At 38.6% G+C, this 23,578-nt stretch overlaps 1 protein-coding gene across 1 annotated transcript in view; it reads left to right on the top strand.

The window, feature by feature from the left end:
• The window catches only part of jph3b (junctophilin 3b), a 117,584-nt gene that overhangs the window by 26,651 nt on the left and 67,355 nt on the right, over positions 1-23,578 (top strand). Inside the window, exon 2 of the mRNA XM_057836940.1 lies at positions 23,055-23,541. Coding sequence (XP_057692923.1) covers positions 23,055-23,541 — 487 coding nt within the window. The remainder of the gene's footprint in view (positions 1-23,054; positions 23,542-23,578) is intronic.

Raw genomic sequence — 23,578 nt, 5'->3', positions numbered from 1 at the left:
CAGGGGAATTGAAAAGCAAACAACTGCGGTAGGAGTGGGATATGGAAATAATTCAAATTGATTGTTGAAGATGCTATACAGAAACCTGTATCGGCTTCGCCGAATGTAAACGGATGTGGCGCTTTGGTCTCGTATGAGAAATATATTTAACAAACTTTTCCAGCGTTATTTCATTGTGTAAATGCATTTATAATGATCATAAAAATATGTAGACTATTTAAACGTTGAGAAAACTTTTTTTTTGTGCCATTTCGAGGAGATTACAGTAAATGTCAAATCCACTATCCGCCTGTTAGAACAGACACACAAATATAAAAGATATAAATGTTTATGGAATATCCATTTTACAGTCTTGTTTAACTGAGAAAATACGGTACTGTAAAAGTCTGTAAGGGTACAAATTGATGACATCTGGAACCATCATTAACCTTAGGCTTGTCTACATGTTAAAATTAGCATCAAAAGCCCGATAAGATAAAAAGGGTAATAGTTGGCTTGATGTTCAAAGTGTCTCTTCATGTAACTTTAGATAACGTCGACCAAAAGCCAGAGTTGTGTTGGGTAATAACAAAATTACTCCTTTAAAATGGAATTGTCACTTTTCCCCCAAAGACAAAAGAAACTGCAAGTATGATACATTTGCTTTTTCTTGAAATAAAGAGACAAGAGGTGGGTAGTAACGCGTTATATGTACTCCGATTTACTTGGGTAACTTTTTGAGAAAAATGTACTTCTAAGAGTAGTTTTACTAAGCCATACTTTTTACCTTTACTTGATTTGTAAAGAAAAAAACAAACGACTCTTACTTGGCTACTTTGGGCAACACAAGAGTCGTTACATTTTTCCTCTTTATTTTACATATTAGATTTATTATTTTTTGCAAGCGATGCCAAGACTAGCTCTACCAATTTCACCAATGAGATGTCGCAACAATAATCACATAACTGCATTATACCAATCAGATGCAAGCTCGCCGTTCTATAATCGCGCCACTGACGCCAGCCTGTTCAATCACGTGGCGTCTTTAAAGCACCGTAAAAAATGAATTATTTGACATCGAGCGCTGCCTTCAACATGACTCGAAAGTGCGGATTTACACCTCTCTCCGAGTGTTTTGGGGCGCTGACTGACCACAGAAACCGGAGGTATGATCCTTTTAATTTCATAATTGTAACTATAAAGGAACTATTAACTATTCAAACTAGGAACTATTTTCTCCACTAGAGGGTACTCATGCTCTTTGGATGAATAATACTTCATTTTTGTCATTTCATTTCTCTCGGCGGAAGTCAATGATTTTTTTCTTTATTTTGTATTTCTTTGGCTTAATGTGGTTATGTAATGGGTTATTATAAAGTGTAATTATAACAACAGTTCATATAGGTAACTTTGTGCTAAGAAAAAAAATACAATTGTTAAAAAAAAAAAAAAAAAAATCAAAAATGTAAGCAGTTACTCACAATGTTACTCATCACTTGAGTTTTCTTTTCACCAAACGTTTTTTTACGTGTACTTGAGTACATTTTTTTGGATAACTACTTTTACTTTTACAAGACTTCACAGAGAGCATTACAAAACTATGAATCCGATTTAGGCAAAGACAATATTTTCATCAATGAATCAATTTACTTCATTTTGATAACCATACAATGTTGCAGTGCTGCAACGATTAATCGATTAACTCGAGTATTCGATTAGAAAAAAAGATTCGAACTAAATTTTGATGGTTCGAGTATTCGTTTAATTGAATTGTTGTAATTGTTTGTTTTGAAAGTGTTTGCATTTAGTTTTATTGATTTGGGTGGATGCACTGCCCTCTAGTCTGCCTCATTTCACATGGCTGAATCCAGCTGCTCCCTGTTAAGACCGACATAAGCAAAATTTTTTTTTGCGCGAATGTTTTTTTAATGCATTCGTAATTTAGTTTAAAGGTATATTTAGCCAATTTTTGTGGGAATATGAGTCTGAACCATTTGTTAACAGCACTGTAAAAGAAAAAAACAACTAAAAATCATTAGTATTTTATAGCATTTAAGCTAGCAGACTTTTGCTATGTAAGTTAGCCAATTGTTCTTTTGTTGTACATAGATCCTTATTTATTTATTTATTTATTTATTTATTAAATACCATTTGAGGCTCGGCTCAGGTATTTTAATTTTTTTATGTTCCTTAATCCGATTACTCGATTATTCGAATTAACTAGTTCATCGATTAATCACCCACTAAAATAATATCATTTGCATCAGACTGACTTTAAGTCAGTGCAAACCTATATCGTTGTAGTCCCTTGTGCCAAAGCTAACTGGCAGCCTAACAAAAAATGAAAATTATTAAATGAAAATCAGGCTTTGCCTGTTTTTTTTTTTTTTAAGTCAAACTGAAGTATTTCGAAAGGTGAGGAAATTGGTCAAGAAAAGCAATGATCCCCCTCACATTAAACAATACATTTTGATAAACAACCTTGAGCCTTTCACTGCAATCAAATGATTTCTGGAACTACGAATGAGACAGGTGCAAAAACAACCAAATTGATTATGATCACTCGTCATGAGTGCTCCATCCATCTCATTTTTGAAAGACTTCTTCTACAGACTGCATCATTTAGTTCCTAATACAGATTGGATTTAGATTTTTTTTTCACAATAGTTCAACGTGTTCTTAGGCATACTTAGGTGTACACATCTGTCAACACAGAGCTGATGTGACATGCAGAAAAGCTCTGATGTTTCCCCGACGCTATGAAAGATTCTGGCTTTTTAATTTTGCGCTAATAACAATCTGGATGGTCCTTTTCCTCTTTGACCTGATGGACATGATCCCAAAACACTTTGAAACATTGGACCACAGCCACCTTTTCACTTTGAGTCAGTCCATCCATCAGCCCTGAGAAGCCTGCTGTGTTGTTGATATGTGGCTTTTTCTCTGCATACTAGAGTTTTAACTGTCATTTGTAGATGTAGTGGTTAATGTGTAAACGTATAATGGCTTTGTGAAGTGTTTCAGATCCTTCATGGCAATATTCTTTCCACATTGATGTTGGTTTCAGCACCATCGGAGGAGTGGAAGGTCACAGGCATGCACTTGCATACGTTCAGAGATTTCTTTTGATGATATTCTGGAACTGACATTCCTAAATTCATTGTGACTTATGTTTAAAAACTTTGATGTTTAACTGTTGAACTTTATTGTGTGCCACAATTGTTCAAAGAGTAACGAACCACAATCCAATTTTACCTGTTAAAAGCTAGGTACATTCGAAATGCTCTTATACCCAATAATGACACTCACCTATTTTAAATGGATTTGTTCACCTGTGCAATGTTACAAACGTGTTTTCGTTTAGCATTTGTCAATTTTTGTAGTTCTGTCCTGTCTTATGTTACCACCATCGTTTTTTGGAACGTGTTGCAGGCATCACATTAATAAACAATAAAAAATTATGTGGCGGGCAAGAACTGGTCGCCGTGATTAGAGTTTCACATCGATGTGGTAGATGTAATAAAGTGATATCAGTGTTGTTAATCCGACTTTAAAAAAGTAATTAGATACAATAACATATGTAACTGATTTTACTTTTCATATTTTACACGTTATTACATTATACATTCTATCACATCTTTTACGTCAAATATGTTTATATTAACTGATTAAAGAATAAAAACACCACATAAAGTATTTTAGAACATTTGGTATTTATTTGGATCAAATATAGTATTAATCTGTTAAGAAATCACAAATGTAAACTGACCATTAACCAGAGGTGGGTAGAGTAGCCAAAAAGATTACTCATGTGAGAGTGGCGTTACTTTTAAATAATATTACTCAAGTACAAGTAAAAAAGTATCCAGTGAAAAGAATACTCAAGTAATGAGTAACATTTTTTTTCCCCCCAAAAATTTGTATTTTTTTCCTCTCGGCAGAAACTTATCTATATGAACTTTTGTTATAATGATACTGTACAATAACCCGTTACATTACCACATTAAGCCAAAGAAATACAAAAAAAAAAATAAAAAAATTAATGAATTCAAGCAAGAGAGAAAAAAAGACAAAAATGAAGCGTTGTTCATCCAAAGAGCATGCGTGCCCTGCCCTCTAGTGGACAAAATAGTTCCTAGTTTGAATAGTGAATACTGTAGTTCCTTCATAGTTACTATTATGAAGTTAAAAGGTTCATATCTCCAGTTTTCCGTGTTCAGTCGGTGCCAAATAAAATCTGGGAGAGAGGTTTCAAATCCGCGCTTTTGAGTTATGTTGAGGGCAGCGCTCTATGTCAAATACTTCATTTTTTATGGTGCTCTAAACACGCCACGTGATTGAACAGGCTGGCGTGATCATACAACGGCAAGCTTGCGTCTGATTGGTGTAATTGAGTCATGGAATTATTGTTTCAACGTCTCATTGGTGAAATTAGTTGCGCTACTCTTGGCAATGGCATTGCTAGCAAAAAAAAAAAAAAAAAATCTGTAGAATAAAGAGGAACAATGTAACGACTCATGTGTAGCCCACAGTAGCGGAATAAGAGTAGCGTTTTTTCTTAACAAATCTACTCAAGTAAAAGTAAAAAGTATGGCTTAGTAAAACGACTCTTAGAAGTACATTTTTCTCCAAAAAGTTACTGAAGCGAATAGTTACCTATCTTGCACACACCATATAACTGTTTGCATTACTCTAACACACATAACATTCAATCAGGGAATAGTATCATCTCTCATATTTACTGTATGACTGTTTGTATTACTCTAACACACCTAATATAAAATAAATAACACTTACACCATAGTTTAATGAAAAGCAGAATAGAGGGCATAAAAGATACACAACGCCATCTTATCACAGAAGCCCAACGCAAGATTGACGCACCAACTCTTGCAATCAGTTCTCCCGGGCAATCCAGGACAAAGAGCGGGGCGCTCTGTCCTAAAACATGTAGTATCGGAGAACACCCTCACCCAACCAGGATAACAAGTTGATAGCGCGGGCGCCTTGGACGTCAAGATCAAGTAAATGTAACTGAGTACATGTAACGCGTTACTACTGACCTCTGCCATTAACTAGAGCAAATCTCGAACTGTATGTTAGGCTTACTGCACAATAAGCAGAACACTATCCTTAAATACTCTGTAAAGTATCAATATTAAGTATTGAAAATAATTGAAGTACATACAGTAAATCAATATCCAAAAAACGTCAGGGTAAAAGCACTCATTCTTACTTTTAATTTCAATGAGCGAGAAGTAGTGCAAGTACTAAACGGGGCGTGATTCGCCCACCTAGCCAATAATCATCGTGTTTGCAACAGCGTCACCACCTCCTTCCTCCTCCCGCTCTGTTCTCAAGGAGGCCAGGGGGAACTAATGTGTGACAAAATCAACTGTCGACAACTGGGGCTTCATTCAAGCAAATTGTAGTAACGCACCCCTTCTCATCCACAGTAAGGGTAATGGCGTTGCAAAGTAATTAGCTACTTTACTCACTACTAAAAAATGAAACACTGTTATACTCTAACGCCATTATTCACAACACGGGTTGATACATACACTTATCCATAAATCACATGTATACACACCTACTGTCCACTCTAGTCTAGTTGGGTCAATCAATGTGACTTGGCAAAAACATGAATCTTTTATAGTCTGACTAAAGTTTAAAGTATGCTTTGGTCTGTGTGCACTCGCTCTTGTGTGTTTAATTCCAAAAATATGGAAATTGTACATATGTTGTCTGCAAAAGTATATTTTAAAGCCTTGCAATAGTACACCTTAAGCAATTCAAAAAAATAAAGTAGACGTGGCTGTAAGGGACGGTGAATGGGTTCATGTATTTGTTAAGAAGACAATTACCAATTCAGCCAAGGGGATGGTGCATGAGCAAATCGTGGAGCTTCTCTGATGTTTCTGCCGCTTTGATCTCCCCACGTTAACACTCTTCTGCGTGGCTGCCTCGTGCTACAGTAGCCACAGCCTGAATTATAGGCCCATATAATTCGAGAGTGCTTCCTGTTGCCCTCCAGGCAGAATCTGCAAAATCGTTTTGGCATGTGACTTGCGACTATATGCACAGGGAGCTTTACATATCCAGTGCTAATTACATACGTCAATGGTGAAGTGTCACTAAAAGCTGCTCCAGCTGTTGCATATTGGGACATTGTTAAAGCATACATTTGACAATGAAGTTTACCTTACTATGCCTGAGGATTCAACAGTATTCTAAAAATTCTGTGTTGTCCATCACAGTGCATTATTAAAATGTACTGTTTGGATTGGATCTTGAAAAGGACAGCACCAGCAAACACTCGCTGCACAGGCTCTATTTTTCAGCACCATGGAAAGCGGCATGCACCCTCGTGTCCCTGCATATTTTAGAAACTGAGGCATTTAACTGGAGATTGGTTTAAGATTTTACAGATAAAGATAAGGTTTTGGATAGCACACACATCTACTTGTATACACAGTGCATCCGGAAACACTTTTCCCACATTTGCTATGTTCCAGCTTTCATTGCACAATAAAGACATTTCACTTTCCCCCTGTAAATTCTACAAACAACATCCCATAATGACAATGCATTTGATACTGTAAGTATTCACATCATTTGCCACAAAGCTCCAAATTGAGCTGATCATCCTTGATCAGATGTTCCTAAAACTACATCAGAGTCCAGCTGAAGTAATTTCAGTTGAATGGACGTGATTTGTCTGTTTACAGTCCCACAGGTCGCTTTGCGTGTCAGAGAAATAAACTAAGGATGAAGTAAAAAAACTGTAGGCCTTGTGATATCGGATTCTCTCTGACATCACGCCACACGTGTCAGGCACATAAATACTGATTAATGATGTCCCGTTCCGATCAGGAATCGGAAATCGGGTCGATTGCGCCATTTTTCAGAGGATCAAAACCGGGTAAAAAGGATCAGGTTTTCATTCATTTAAAAAAATATATTTTTTTTTCTGCTTCATGCTCGTACAGTGCTGCAGCCTCTCACCCCCCATCCTGGTAAGCAATGCAGCCAAACTGTCTAGCTTGTGTTTTGTACTTAGAGTTAACAATGATTGACAGGTTTGCCAGAGAAGCTTGATAACTCTACGATCAAAGGCCCAAATGTGTCAATCATCATTAAACTTGCATAAGTGTGGTGCGGCAACTCATTGTGTAAGGCCTAATTTATGCTTCTGCTTTCCATTGACGGGGGAGCGAGGGTGTAGACCCTATGTCATCATTGAGCATTCCACGCTCTGCGTCAAGGGAACACATTGCTCTCTAATTCATCACCTTTCATCATCTTTGTACAGTTTTGGTGGGCTCTTGTTGAATTCCATTAGTTTTCCTCCAGTCATAAACAGCAATGGCAACGGAGATGGAATACGTGTATTTGGAGCTGCAGCTAATCAATATTGAACAACAAATGGTGTTAATACAAATGTTGAGGAGTAGGCGACACAGAAGACGTTTGCAGAGGTGTTCGAATGTTTGAAAATGGCAGCGTTGTTTGTGCTGAACCAGAAATAACATTCTCAGCGGACCAATCACACTCTTTTGACGTTCACGTCACTACGCATTGACGTGACATGTAGTCAGGATTTTTTAGAGGCATACGTCAGGTTACGGCCTAGGGTTGTAAATCGGGTCGGCGCTATCGGCGTAAGTCCTCCGTCACTGTACCGCAGAAGCATAATTAGCCTTAAGTGAGAGGCTGTTCTCAGCAGCGTGAGCGTCAAAACGTGTGTGGATTTGAGTGGACTCGCTCAATGAACAAGCATTTAAGAAAGACAAGCATTTTTCTACGTTAGTTTTGTTTAAAATTAATTCACATTAGGAAAGCAGCTTTTTTGTCGGTATCGGATCGGGACTCCGTAATGGCAGATTCTCAAAATGCGATCGGGACATCCCCAATATTGATAAACTTGAAACAGGTCAAAAGTGCTATGAAAATGCGCACATACTCTTTATGTTCTTTTTATATGTTCAGTCTGTCGCTGTCTATTTCTTTCTCCATCTGGGACTCAGATGAAGCCGGCTTCGCTTCCTGGTTCCATTAGAGGCACAAATTTAGTCAGGGAGATGACCAAAAATTCGTTGCTTACTCTGTCAGAATTCCGGCTGTCCTCTTTGGAGGGAGAAAAACCACTGAGACGGACAACCATATCAGCGCTCCCCCAATCAGGCCTGTATGGAGGAGTGGCCAGACAATAGCCAATCCTTAATAAAAGGAAAAGACAAAAAAATGAATTTTTAAGTGTGAATGCTAGGTGTCATGTTGGGAAAAAATAGGCACCTCGAATCACCTGACGAATACCATCCCAAAAATGAAGCATGGTAGTGGCAACATCAAACTGCAGGGTTATTTTTTAAGCAGAAAATGAATGCAGTTATGTTAAGAAACGTCCTGGATGCAAACCTTTTTAGAACAACTCTATGAATGTCCTTGACTGGCCAGCTAAATTTTAATCCGATCGAACATCTCTGGAGAGATCTGAAAATGGCAACTATGCTTTCCGTCCAAACTAATGGAGCTTGAGTGGCGCTGCAAAGAGGAATAGCCCAAACTGCCTGATTATGCTGTAGGTGTGCCAAGCTTGTGGCATCATATTCAAACACTCACTTTATCTATTTATTTATTTTTAATCATGGCCATTAAAGAGTGTGTGTAGAATTTTGAGGGGTAAATAAATTTACTCCATTTGGGATGAGGCTGTAGCATGACAAAATGTGAAAAAACTAATGTGCTGGGAATACTTTTCAAATGCACAGTGTGCCTTACTTCCTAGAAGCTAAGCTCCAAAGTAACGATGTAAAAGACCAGCTCAGAATGTGTGCAATGTGTTATATTAAGCAAATAATAATTCAAAGCAATAGACAACACTAATTACTGAAAATGACCTTCGTGTGAAAGACGTTTGCACAAATCATGTGTATGCAAATCGATCATTTTTAGACCTTTGATAATGGAAAAAATAATGCTCAAGCCAAAAAATTACACTGCTTATAAGTGCAGCCATTGTGGATCCAACAGTCATGCCACACGTGAACAGCACATAAATGTTGATATGCTCGAGACAGGTAAAAAGTGCTAAGAAAGTAGACGCATATTCATTTCCATTCTCCATCTGAGACTCAGACGAAGCCTACGTCACTTCCTATGTCCATTAAAGCTTATGCAGCCAATACATAGTGGGAAGACAATTCACGACAAATAGAAGGGACAATCTAAAATACATGTATTTGATTAGCTAAAATATTATCGGCATTTAAAAATTTCGCCTACTTTCACGTCGGAAAAATGAAATTTTGTGTCTTTTCATTTGGTAAACAAGGTTCCTTCCACTGGGATGCATGTGATCAAGGTGTTTTCTATCTCTTCAAAGTGAAGGCATAGACTTCATAATGAAATTGATGGGGCGCGGGGCCGATTAATTCGGGGCCCATCTCCATCAAAGCTGACCGAGTGGAACGACAGACAAAGAATTTTTTACGTTGAAAATTCTTGTGAAAACATTGCTTAAATCCCTGAATTCTTTTTAGATATGGACATAAAACAGTCTCGATTTTCGGTTAAAGCAAAAAAAAAAAAAACGGCAGTTAGCATTTATTTTACGTAAATATGTCGAAAGTGCTGCTAGTCTTTAAGCCACTTTAGCGCGCACATTATCACCACACAGAGCTTTTTCCGTTAAAAACTCTTGTGAATAAATGCTTAAATCCCTGAATTATTTATAGATATGGAGGTAAAACAGTCTCCATTCTTTGTTAAAAGACCAAAGAACCGGGCAGTTAGCATTTATTTTACGTAGATACGTCAAATGTGCTGCTAGTCTTTAAGCCACCATAGCGCGGCCTTATCACCACAACGAGATTTTCTCCGTTGAAAATTCTTGTGAATAAATGCTTAAATCCCTGAATTCTTTATACTGTAGCTATAGACGTGAAAGTGTCTCGATTCATTGTTAAAAGAGCAAAGAACAGGGCAGTTAGCCTTTATTTTACGTATATATGCCGAATGTGCTGCTAGTCTTTAAGCCACTGTAGCGCCGCCTTATCACCAAAAAGAGCTTTTTCCATTGAAAATTTTTGTGAATAAGTGCTTAAATCCCTGAATTATTTATAGATATAGAGGTAAAACAGTCTCGATTCTTTGTTAAAAGACCAAAGAACCGGGCAATTAGCATTTATTTTACTTAGATACTTTGAATGTGCTGCTAGTCTTTAAGCCACTGTAGCGCGGCCTTATCACCACAACGAGCTTCTCTCCGCTGAAATTTTTTGTGAATAAATGCTTAAATCCCTGAATTCCTTATAGATATATACGTGAAAGTGTCTCGATTCATTGTTAAAAGAGCAAAGAACAGGGCAGTTAGCCTTTATTTTACGTAAATATGTCGAATGTGCTGCTAGTCTTTAAGCCACTTTAGCGCGTGCATCTTCACCACACAGAGCTTTTTCCGTTGAAAACTCTTGTGAATAAATGCTTAAATCCCTGAATTATTTCTAGATATGGAGGTAAAACAGTCTCGATTCTTTGTTAAAAGACCAAAGAACCGGGCAGTTAGCATTTATTTTACGTAGATACTTTGAATGTGCTGCTAGTCTTTAAGCCACTGTAGCGCGGCCTTATCACCACAACGAGCTCCGTTGAAAATTCTTGTGAATAAATGCTTAAATCCCTGAATTCTTTACAGATATAGACGTGAAACAGTCTCAGTTGTGGGTTAAAAGCAAAAAAAAAAAACGTGCAGTTGGCATTTATTTTACATAAATATTGCAAACTATGATGCTAGTCAGTGAGCAAATGTAGCGGCCGCCCTATGAAAACAAAGAGCTTTTTCCGTTGAAAATTCTTGTGAACAAATGCTTAAATCTCTGAATTCTTTATAGATATGGATGTAAAACAGTCTCGATTCTTGGTTAAAAGCAAAAAAAAAAAAAAAAAAAAACGTGCAGTTAGCAGTTATTTTACGTAAATATTGTGAACTACGACGCCAATGCCGTAAAATGCATGGATGGTACGAAAAATATAGTAATTACCTTGAATCCTTGAAAAAATCACTCCTGAGACAATCCTTCCTGTTTGTATGTGGTACAGCTATCGTACTTTTTAACCTAAATCCGGCATTAGAGCACTGCGTGCATGTGTTTGAGAATAACTCTTCTTCATGCTGGGTGTGGGCAGGCCTCCTACTTGAAGGCGTGGTGTAGTGTCTGACGAAGGTGACCCGTCAATATTCTGATGAAGTATATGGTGAAGGTCAGTTTGGAAGTTAAACCTGTATGTACTGTATGTAACAGGTGTATACCTGCTATTGGCCTGAAGAAATGGGTAGCATGGCTTAGGTTGTAGCAATCTCCCAACCCAAAAGTCTGTGGGTTCGATCTTCCGTCCTAGTTACTTTGTTGAAGCATCCTTGAGCAGAATACTCCTGATGCTGCATCACCAGTAGGTGTGTAAGGGGACAGTGTGAAAGTACCTTTGAGGTAGAAAAGCTCTATACAAGTAAAAGCCCATTGGCCAAGGTCCTGTACTTTCAGCATTTTTGCTTAACTGCATTATGGTTATACAGTATTACTGTATTTGAAGAGTTTTGAAGAATGCCACAGGATGTCATATTGCCTGCGTAATCCAATTTGATATCGAGACCAAGTGTAAACCCATTTGGTTGTATTAGTTGTGTTTTTATGTCACAGTCTGATTTTACAACCTCATGCAATTAAGTTTGCCCTGCCTCTGTTGCCTGGTCCAAGCTTTGTGTGTGGCTGTTTGATGAATGGTTTTCCTGTCACACTGTTTCATGGGTGTTTGTGTGTACTTTGATCTGTCTGTCATATGGTCATGCAGCTGTGTCCTGACGTGATTACAAAGGCCTGTGCAGATGTGCTAGCCAGATGTCTTAACACAAGCTCTTTTCTACGTGTGATGTCTGTGTAAGGGTGATGCTTCCCACATAATGTGGGCCATCCCACATTCAAACCGAATGCAGCGTACACCTGTCCCACATGCCTTTAACATGTTTAGCCTTACTAAAACACAATTGCTTTGCTTTTAGGAAAGGAGGGATAATGACATTCTGTAAGAAACTAAGGAAAATACATTTCTCAACATAACAAGCAAGGATGCTTTCTTGGAACTATTTTGTCAGTCCCATGTTTTGGGGAGCCCTTTTAATTTTTGTCTTAGTCTTTTGGACAAAATACTTATTAGTCTTAGTCATATTTTAGCCATTTCAAAATGTGTTCTTCTTCGTCTAGTTTTAGTCAACGAAAACTCAAATTTTGTGTAGTTTTAGTCAACAACTATTGTAAATATCTTTGGTTGTGAATTTCAAAAGTTTTTAGTCCATGAATGAATAAATAAATAAATAAAAGGTTTCCAACAATTTGGAATGAACATTGAGAGACAAGCAGATAATTGTAGAGTCTACAAAGACATCGGCAGGAAAACATTGCATTATTATCAATTATTTAAACTCACCTGGACCCCACAAACAAATTATATGTGAAAAGCTTTCCAAGAATTTAAGACGATACTCACCATGCTAAATGCTAATGCTAACGCGAACGCTACAAGTTACATTTAGGCTACGTTCATACTACAGGTCTTAATGCACGAATCCGATTTTTTCGCGTTTTTCCGACTCGAGTCAGGCATTAACTTGACGGTCTGAACGTGACAAGTCGCATAGAACTGGACCATTTCAAACCCGATCTGGGTCACTTTCGTATGTGGTTCAAATCCGATCTGGGCCACATTTTTCCAGACTGTCGCGGCGGTCTGTACTGTCCACTCTCCCAAATCGGATTTCATGCAGCAATTACGTCATCAAATAGCGAGAGAGACGGTTACCGTAGCGGTGCCGCTGTGCGTTATTAGCGCCTAGCTTGCAGTGAACATGGCTTTTGGGGAAGGGCTGAGCTTGACAACAGTCATAAAAAATAAAAATGGGTTGAGGATAAGCCTGAGAATGCTCAGTTTTCTCTCTGCTCCAAGTGAGCAATATTTCAACATCGCCTACACGGCCGAGGTCGGGGCAAACTACCCGTATGTGTGTGTGACGTGCACGGACCGTGCGTGCATGCTATCGATCCATATAAACTTTGAATATAAGCCTAAACGGGGATTATTTATGTCTGTTATTTGTGTCCTCCTTTTGAAAAGCAAAATATGATATCCCTGGAATGACGGATGACGTGTGTCATTTGTTTTGATGCTTCTGCGCATGCGGGTCGTCTTGCTCAGCGCGTGTCGGACCGCGAATTAGTGCGCATGCGTAATACTTGAACGGTCTCAATGGATAAAGGCAGTCTGAACGGGCACGCCAAAAAAACGGATATGACAAAAAATCGGATTCGTGCATTAAGACCTGTAGTATGAACGTAGCCTTAGTTTGTGACGATCACTTAGCCCAGATGTTTAAAAGCTAAAGTAACATGGCATATCTAGCCATGATAAGAAAACAAAACTTGCCGATCAGCACCTGATGTGTGTTTCACTAGCCGGTGAGTAAGCGTGCGTGTGAGAGTAGGGGGCGCAGTACGTCACATGAGTGACACGACTAAACACTGTTATGATGCGTGCTAACTGCACATACAATAAGAAAATGTCATATCTTGTGAAATTATGACGGATACTATTGCCAATTTAAATCTCGTTCTTGTCTCATCAAACGAAAACTGGCATCCATCTCGTTATGTTTTATCATGTTTTTAGCTCGTCATTGTCATGAAAAAATTGTTCATTAACCGTTTTCATATTTTATTATTGTCATCATTGACGAAAACAAAACTGGTCCCAATTGAAGTTTACTAGAAAACTTACATGGAAGGAAAGAAAATGATGCATTGTTTAACACCGTAACCTCTAACACAACTCTTGTTCACCCATTCACGCATGTACAATTATGGGGGAGCTGCTACCAGGCAAGGAGCTTCCGGGCCCCTGGGAGCATATTAGGGCTCAGTGTCTTGCCCAATGACACTTCAAAAGCAGTCGGTGGCTGCATCTCTTTCAGAGAACCTTAGCGATTCTGCCCAATTTGGAACCACACTGTCGACACGCAACACATAATTATTTCAGGCTTGGCATTACACTATAGAAAAACAAAAAAGCTTCAAGTTAAAAATGCGCTTCCTTGTGCTGTACTTTTTAACAGCCCTTGTAGGTACAAGTCTTTACTGTATAACTTTGTTCTATTTCGTAAGCAATAATACGATTGGCTTATAAAAATGGCTTCAGTCAGCACTTCCCACTTCACTGACACTTAAGCCCACCAGGGATATGGTTGTGTGTGTTTACGACAGAGACAGGGAGTGTGTCTACAGCCCTTATATGGTCATGTCGTTTGCTTCTGTGCGATTGCTACAGAATGATTCACAGACCTGTTACATCAGAGCTACGGCAGAGGGGATGGATCACTTGTACTCTATTGGAACACACTTCCGTTTGAGAGAGAGAGTGAGAGAGACGTGGAATGATGGAAACACACACACACACTGATGCCCTACTTTCCAGCAACACTGAGATATAGGTCTTATCGTGTAGCAGTGAGTGTGTGTTATGCAATTTCAGATGGTATGAAAGAATAGAAAGGCAATAATTGACAGGAGAATGAACACCTTTCAGTTTAACGGAAAATATTTAGAGGTTATACGAACTGCAATTTAGGGATGAGCTTTATCTAATAATAAGAATTATTAGCATAATTTATGTATCACATTCCACTTCATAAAAGCATCTACCTTCCATTGAGCAAACCAGTTTCTCCTCCGCCACGTAGAGGACGGGTTCCACCAATGAATGCACCACGTTTAAGTGGAATCAAATGAAGCCTGCAAAGAAGTCCTGTTTCCAAAGTGTAATGTCAACCAAATTACCAAATCTGCTCTAAAACTTCCCTTTGCTGGGTGTAGAGTGGGTACTAACGCGCAGGGCTGTCAACAGACTTGCAGGGGTCCGGGGACAAGAGACCATTATAGGGCCCCCACCCACCCCACCCCTGCCACCGGCTTGTCACGACAACATACGCAGTACTTTAACGCTTTGCAAGCAATGACAGTGTAAATTTTCAAATTATTCAATTTAGGATGGACAGTTAAATTTAACAGACCGTAATGTGATGTGGCACAATATAAACCATTTCCATCTATTGTCCCATGTAGGCTACAGTACAATATAACTGAGAGTACTATGCCTGCCTGCTAAGCAACAAAACAGTATAACTAAACTATAACTGTTGTGCAAAAAAAGGGAAAAAATTTTTTTTTGAAATATTTAATATGTTAACGTTTTTAAGTATATATCGAGTAGAACATAATATTTAATCAGACAATGATTTAAATAAAAAAGAAATATGTGAATATAAAGTAAAATAAATTAAGGGTCATTCAGGGGCCCCCTATGGTCCTGAGGCCCGGGACAACATACCCGGTTGCCCACCCCCCTGTCGACGGGCTTGGTAACGTGTACATTTACTCCGTTACATTTACTTGAGTAACTTTTTGTTGAGTAGTTGTACTAAGCCATACTTTTTACTTTTACTTGAGTAGATTTGTGAAGATGAAACGCTACTCATACTCCGCTACATTGGGCTGCACTACAGTCTCTCTTTTTTTTTTTTTAACAGCACAGTGGCTCAGCCAGTCTCACCAATCAGACGCAGCAGCAATAATCACATGACTCCATTGTGTCAATTAGACGTAACAATACAGATACACCACCATACACAACACAAGCTTGCAGTCCAGTCTTATCATCACGTCGGTGTTCTAACATCATAACAACTGGCGTCTTTAAAGCACCGTAAAAAAAAAAAGGATTTAGGATAGAGCGCTGCCGTCAAAAATAAAAGTACGGATTTCAAACACTCTCCTAGTTTTTATTGGGCACCGATAGACAGTGTTGTCACAGATTACTTGAAAAAGTAATTTAATTACTGATTACGCCTCAAAGAAGTAATCTAGTTACTTTACTGATTACTTCATTATCAAAGTAACTAAGTTACTTTAAAAGTAATCTATCAGTTACTTTTTACCCATTTTTCTCCCTTTGTCGCCTCAACATAAGAATGACAACAGAAAAATGTCATCACATGTAATTGACTTTCCGATGATTGAATTTAAAGGGGAATATCAGAATTTTGCGCTAGCTTAGCCACTCCGGAGCCCTGAAACTAACAAATATCTGACAAACTGCTTGGAATTTGTTGAAATCAAATCCACCGACCAATTAAACCCCGCTAACTCTAAGATTAAGCCTAATGTCAAAACTTCTGAATTTCGGGTTATGGTTAACAGCATATCAGTGCCAACGTAAAACAATGCAAACTGACGGCACAATAATCAACAACACACAAGTGGATTGTACAGTGCAATAAACACAAAGGTGGTGGCGGGTGCAGATGCGCGTGCAGCCGTGCGCATTAACAACCCGGACTCCTCTCAACACACACACGGTCAATTTGGCCACAAAACGTGGCGGCAACTAAGCACTTTTATCTCAATCGGACTTACAACACATCCCACAGATGCTAAACGAACACATCACCTCACGGCATAAATATGCAACACGCATATGATGTAAACAAAGCTTGCCAACTTGGAGCGATGACTGCCCGTCGTTGCTACGGCAAAGCTACGAAACGGCCTCGCATGTAGGGGGTCCAACCTTTTGCTGATACCCTCCAGAATGAAGGAAAAATACTCACCTTCATTCATGGATATCCACGGATCAACATTCCCTCGCAACGTCTTATCATTTGGCGCGAATGTCCACCTGCCTCGGTCCCACAACACGTGACGCGAGACCAAAACAGGAAATAGCTAAAAGGTTGTCATGGAAACACGTACCGGGAACCTTTTATTTTAGCATTACCCATTCAAAATGCTCTTTGTACATGACTACAATATTCTTCATTCTACATACGTTATGAGGCAATGAAAAAATAGTAACGCAGAGACACTAAGGAAACTAACTTTAATCACATTACTGGTGTAGAAAAATGAACGCGTTAGATTACTCGTTACCAGTGTTGTTAATAACGGCGTTACTAACGGCGTTAATTTTTTTCAGTAGTGAGTAATCTAATTAATTACTTTTCTCATCTTGGCAACGCCGTTACCGTTACTGAGGCTGGAAAGGCGCGCGTTACTATGCGTTACTAAGTCGGTTGAATAAAATACAGTCAGGGAGACGGACTCACGGAGACGAGAGAGCAGAACAGGAGTGGGGAAGACGCCGTTGCAAACGCCATGCTAGGTGGCTCCAATAATACCTGACTGCAGCCTACAAAATACGCCCACATGATACGGTAGATATCGCATATTATAGAACTAGATGCAAATGATAGACACGGCTGCATTGGCAACATGTTTTAAGGACTACATGCGTTAGTAAACAGCCGCCATCTTAAAGCAGAAGACCTCTCAAGAAGGCTCTTTTGTAGAGATCCTTCCTAGCGAACCTACTTAAAAAAATTTTTTTCTTAAATCTAAAATAGTCCTAAATCGGCAAAATCTTGACTTAAATCTATCTTTAAATGATGATCAGTTTTAAAACTTATACATGTTGAAAGTAGACAGAAGGGAACTAATGCAATAGCGGGAGCAATTTTAACAACTTTAACGGTTGATTCACAACTTTAAATGACTTCCACACGTAGCAAAGGTTACTATCTAGTTATCGCAATACCCTTGTGTCTAGTTAAGTGGAGGGTAAAGAAGTGGGCTAGGGCCAATTGTCCCCAAAACCCTTTAAACTTCACGTTGTATGACCTTTTTTTTTTTTTTTTTTTTTTGAGAAAAAAAAAAACATGAAAATTATCACTAGTTACTTTGCCAAGTAACTAATTACTCTTAAATTCAGGTAACTGAGTTACTGACGCAATTACTTTTTGGGAGAAGTAATTTGTAACTGTAATTAATTACTTGTTAAAAGTAAAATTAACAACACTGCTCGTTACGGAAAAAAGTAATCAGATTACAGTAACTCGTTACTAACTAATGCGTTACTGACAACACTGCCGATAGACCACGGAGAAGCAGAAAGAGTTTTAGTTTCATGGCGGAAAATGTGTTTATCCACTAAAGGACAGTCATGCTCTAGGGACGGGTGATTTTCAATTCTATTTTTTTAGTCGGAGTTCGATGATTCTGGTATATTTTTGGTCTACTAATCTGAATGGAGATTTGTGTATGTCGCCCTCAAGTGGAGGCCGCCATAAATGGATTGTTGAAAGGCCTAAGTAGTAATTCAGTGTCATTCAATGCAGACTTGATTTTATGTGTTTCCAAGTAATGCAACCAGGGTAACACATGGGGTCATGACAGTGTGTGGACTCAAATGAAGTACCTGTCTGGACTTAAATTAATGTGAACTAACAAAAAAAAAAACAAAAAACAAAAAAAAAAACAGGTTAAAGTGTTATTTTCTTTGATGCTGTTCACTGAAGAAACATTTTACATGTCATTGAAGAAAACTTTTTTAATTTCATGTTTGATCACTCAAATCTCCTCTGCCATATCCCACAAGTATGCATCACCTTCTTGCTTATGAATTTCCATTTCCGATTCTTCCCGGATTAACTGAGGTTGCATATAACAAAACCTTGCAAAAATAGCTATGATCTCATCAACATGTCATAACCTACCAGAGATTACATTACTAAAAATTTTAAAAACCTTTAATCTCCTAAAAGCTCTCGCCACATAAATTCTAAAATATGATAAGCGATGCATTTGTGTTACTTAATGCTCAGGAAGTACCCAAAGTAACTCCTGGAGGCAAACAGTTGTGGTTGTGAGATCTGGATGCTGGCATCACACTTCTTCAGATGAATATTTTCCAGGTTGTTGAGATCCTCTTCTGCATGAGTAGATTCAGGAGCACAATTGTTAACCACCGAGGCGTCGACTGTGTGGGATGCGAGAAGTCTTCGTTTGGGCGGGGGACAGACAGCTGTCTCTATCCCTTGTGTAAAGAGACAGAAGACAAAAATATGACATTCTTTTTTAAATGGCCTTTGCTTGTTGCCCATCCCATAATGTTCCTTTCCCTTCGACCTGAGATAGGAATATGTCAGGAAAAGGAATACAATTTACAAAATGATGTTTATATCCCAAGTGCAGTACTGAGTAGGGGTCCCCTTTAGTTGGTCTGCCATCAATGAAATGTTTTCCACACAAGTTGAACACTAAATAATAATACAATCAGGAAATCCAGTAAGTGAACCCAAAAATACAATGTTAAATGCCCATTTCCACTGGCCAAGATTAAAAAAAAAATATGAAAAAGCTCACTCTGCTCTGGGTAGTCCAACTAGCTGGCTAATGACATTAGCCTGTACGTTAGATGCCCACATTGAGAAAAACAATTTGTAGTGTTAGGCAATTATGAGATTCAATGTTGTAGAACAAATAAACATCTGCACATGCTGCATCGTCTCAGTTATAAATATTCATTCGATCAAATATGCGTTTACAACTACAATGGTAACTCGACTAGGGCTGCAGCTATCGAATATTTTAGTTATCGAGTAATCGACTGAAAATCCTATCGATTAATCGAGTAATCGGATAAAAAATATTTTAAAGGTAAAGAGCAATTATAAATATACATGACAAAAAAAGACATTTCATCTAATATTGAACCACTTTCAGTCAATCAATGTCTTTATTTTCAATGTACATTGTTGAAAACAGCCAACAATTGCCTCTGAGATGTGACAAGAATTAAAAAAAAGACCAATTCACTGCTTTCACTCGAAAAACTTTTAGATCTTATAAAAAACATATATTTCTTACCTAAAAATGCCATTACGCTTGATAACACACATCACTTAAAAGTAAGGTGTTTTTCCCACGTGTTTCAATTGAATTTCCATTTGTGTCAAGCCATTTTTAAGTTCTAGTTAAGTTTTAAGTTAGTCTAAACTGTAAGTCCTGATAGGATTTTGAGGTTTTGCAGTGTTCAAAAATAAATGTATTTTAACATATCAGGTTATAATATGGCGGGGATATTTGCATGCATTCCTGAATGCACCGCGTGACGTGCGGGGCTGAGGGAGGTGCGGGAGAGCGAGAGACATGCCTTCCTGTTGTTGTTGTCGTTCCACAAGTTCCCAAAAAAGAAATAATTGCAACTTAACGAAGCGGGTGACTCTTTGTCAACATAACAGTATGATACCTGCTGTATTGGAGCACATTAGGGGCCAGTGCTACTTGATGTTTTATCCAGCAATGACTACTGAGCTAAAATTGACAGTTAGCTTTATCATATTTTCAATTTACACCCTCATCACTCTACAGCGCTATGTTTCACAGATTAAATAAAGCCTGTATGTAAGACATCTTAGCCACGCATCGACAGTGGTCTTTATAGAAACCTAGCCCTCCGCAGGGCTAACATTACGTACGTGAGCGAGTGACAGTAATGTTAGTCTTATTAGCGCTGAGAAGTGTACTGCTTTAAGATGGCGGCAGTTTACTAACACTGCTGACTCTGTCATTTCGCATCTAGTTCAACATACATGTGATATCTATGAGACGCATCAGATGCTACCTGCTGCCACCACATCATGCGGGCTAGTTTTTAGCAACAACGGCGTAGTTTGTAGCGGCTGTAGAAAGGTTTTTTATATTTTTTTTATTGCTTCTTCCTCTACGCACGTGACATCAGCGTATCCCACATTAAAAGTAGTCCGGGCAAAACGTGATGCTTAGAGCTGGCAAAATTAAAAAACGATTCCTCGAAGTGAATAAAATTACTTGGATCAGTTTTTAAACTCGAGTTCCTCGAGTTGCTCGAGTATTCGTTTCAGCTCTAAACTCGACATACGATCGCTTCGACGCACGATTTTTTCGACATCCGACGTGAAATTTGACTTGCCACTTGTTTCTACAGCTGACGACATGCACCGCAGTTTCTTTGTTTTCCGGCAAGACGAACGCATGGCAGATTTTCTTGTGAGAGGAATCAACATGGGTTCCAACAATGACGACGAATTAGTGGAATTCTAATGTATTCTTATAAGAAAATCCTGCTCGACATATGACCGTTTTCACTTACAAACAAGGTCCTGGATTACTTCGTATGTAGAGGTACCACTCTACTACTGGTGGCTACTTCTAGCGTGATTGATGATAAAGAACACTTAATGAGATGATCCAACTGCAACAAGATTCAATTAGATGGCCCTGATTATAAGATGACCCCCTCTTTTTCAAGACTCAAGTTTGAAAAAAATACTTTTTCAACACCAAATTAATTTTTATACAGAAAATAATTACAGTACATGTGAAACAAATGATTATAACTATATTTGAGAGAAAAAGCATGTTTTTTTTGCTTCATTAAAATCTTAATATCTAAACATTTAAGTATCCAAACTAAAGTGCAATCACATTCGTAAATGAATGGCTTCTGGTTTTTGAAATGTAAATAAACCAATCTATTGTGATAAAACAACAAAATTGCAATAACTGCATTAACCATTAAAGTGAGGTCTAACTGTAACTGTAGTCTTGAAACAAATCTTAATAAGGAAAAACATTGCAATAAAATAATGCAAACTGGTTTAACTTGAGAGTAGCTGAGATCTGTCATGACAGAACATTACTCCTCAAGTTCAGCATTCGCTTAATTGATATCTGGCGCCATCTAGCGTCGTGAATGGATATAATGTATAGACCCCGAATAAAAGACGACTCCCACTTTTTCAGTCTTATTTCAATGCAAAAAAACACTGTCTTATATTCGGGCCAATACAGTATTAACCAAAACTCACCCTGCTGTTGTGATTTGGAACAAAGTCCTTTCTGCTGATATTTTTCACCCACTTTTTCCTAACTTCTTGGTCCTCTGCGTGTCCAGGAAATCGATGCGAACTGTATTGCAACATACACAGGCAGTCTTGATGCAGGAACACTTTCTTCTTCCACTGTAGGATTTTCCTGCTATTGTTGACACAGTTGATGACGGAACATGTATGTTCACTTGACATCATGGAAATATACATATTTACAGAAAAATAATCTAATCTAATCTCGTTGATGAATTACGTGAACAGTAAACTGCTGTTACTGTGTGCTGTTGTCGGGGCGGCAACACATTCCTACAATGATTAGTCTATAGATGACCTTATGTTGAGAAAAAAAATATCCTATTATTTTAAAAATAAATAAAATGTTATCAGGAATTAGTCAGTACTTGAGTACTTTTTTTCATCGAATACTTTTTTACTTGTACTATAGTAAGTTTTTTGGGATGATTACTTTTACTGTCACAGAACACGGGCAGGCAGGTGGTGAGGACCCAAATGCAGGGAAACTAACGCAGCAGGCAGGTGGCGTTGAAAAAAACGTTTTAATAATAACCAACAAAAACACAAAGTCCAACCAAAAGGACTGGGGATCAAAAAGGCAATGTTCAAACAAAACTTACTCAATCGGAGGGACTGGTACACGAGGGCTTGGACAAGACTTGACATTGACAATGACGCAATAAGGAGTGAAAAGAAACTGGAGCTTATATACACACGCAGACAAGGGGTAATGAGAAAACGAGGAACAGGTGGGTGACACAGGAGGATTCAGATTGGAGGTTACACTAGGAGCAGGCAGAACAGGTGAAATCAATGGGCAATCACAGGGACACATTAGGAGGGAACCAATACATAACCTAACATTTACTTGTACTTGAGTAATATTATTATGAAGTAACACTACTCTTACTTACTTACTTACTTAGTACAATTTCTGGCAACTCTACCCACCTCTTGTTATTACTCTGGCCAACACACACCCTATCACCAAGTTTGGCAACCATGCGAGTCATAGTCTCCGAATGATGCTTGACACACAGAAAAGCCGAACAGACAGATTTTTGCAAATTACTGGTAGTAACTGTTCATTTATTACATTATCAGATGCAGGAAAAGCCTGTTATTCTCTATTTTATTGTCATAATTATAATGTATAGTGTTTCTTCTTTGTCTGATAAAATAAAGTTATGTGACAGTAACAATATCAAAATATTTTTGTACATGTATGACTGAATATTGTCTCTTCCTCTAGGCACATTTCAAGGCCAGTGGGTTGGTGGGATGCGGCACGGCTACGGTGTTCGGCAAAGTGTCCCATATGGCATGGCGGCTGTTATCCGCTCCCCTCTTCGTACTTCCATCAACTCCCTTCGCTCTAGTTCGGAACACAGTAACGGTACAGCTCTACTTGACCGGACCGGTGCAGTGGTTCCTGTTCCGCCGCCTGTTCCTGGTACCTTGTCCACCAGCGTCTCCATGTGCAGTACTGGAAGCAGCGGCAGCAGTCCTGCAGTGTCTCGAGGGGGCTTTGTACTGACGGCACACAGTGAAACTGAGCTTCTAAAGGGGAAACGGAAGAGTGGGCTGTTCAGGAGGTCAATTCTGTCCGGGCTTAAACTGAGGAAGTCCGAATCCAGGAGCTCTTTGGCTTCTCAAAGGTCGAAACAGAGCTCATTCAGAAGTGAAGCTGGGATGAGTACTGTGTCTTCAGCTGCCTCTGACATCAACTCTACCATCAGGTAAGCAGGGTATAAGATGAATCGCCGTGTACAGATA

Source organism: Corythoichthys intestinalis, chromosome 5, assembly GCF_030265065.1.
Source record: "Corythoichthys intestinalis isolate RoL2023-P3 chromosome 5, ASM3026506v1, whole genome shotgun sequence".
In the NCBI taxonomy this organism is placed as follows: Eukaryota; Metazoa; Chordata; class Actinopteri; order Syngnathiformes; family Syngnathidae; genus Corythoichthys; species Corythoichthys intestinalis.
This window is presented reverse-complemented; position numbering and strand designations above follow the sequence as displayed.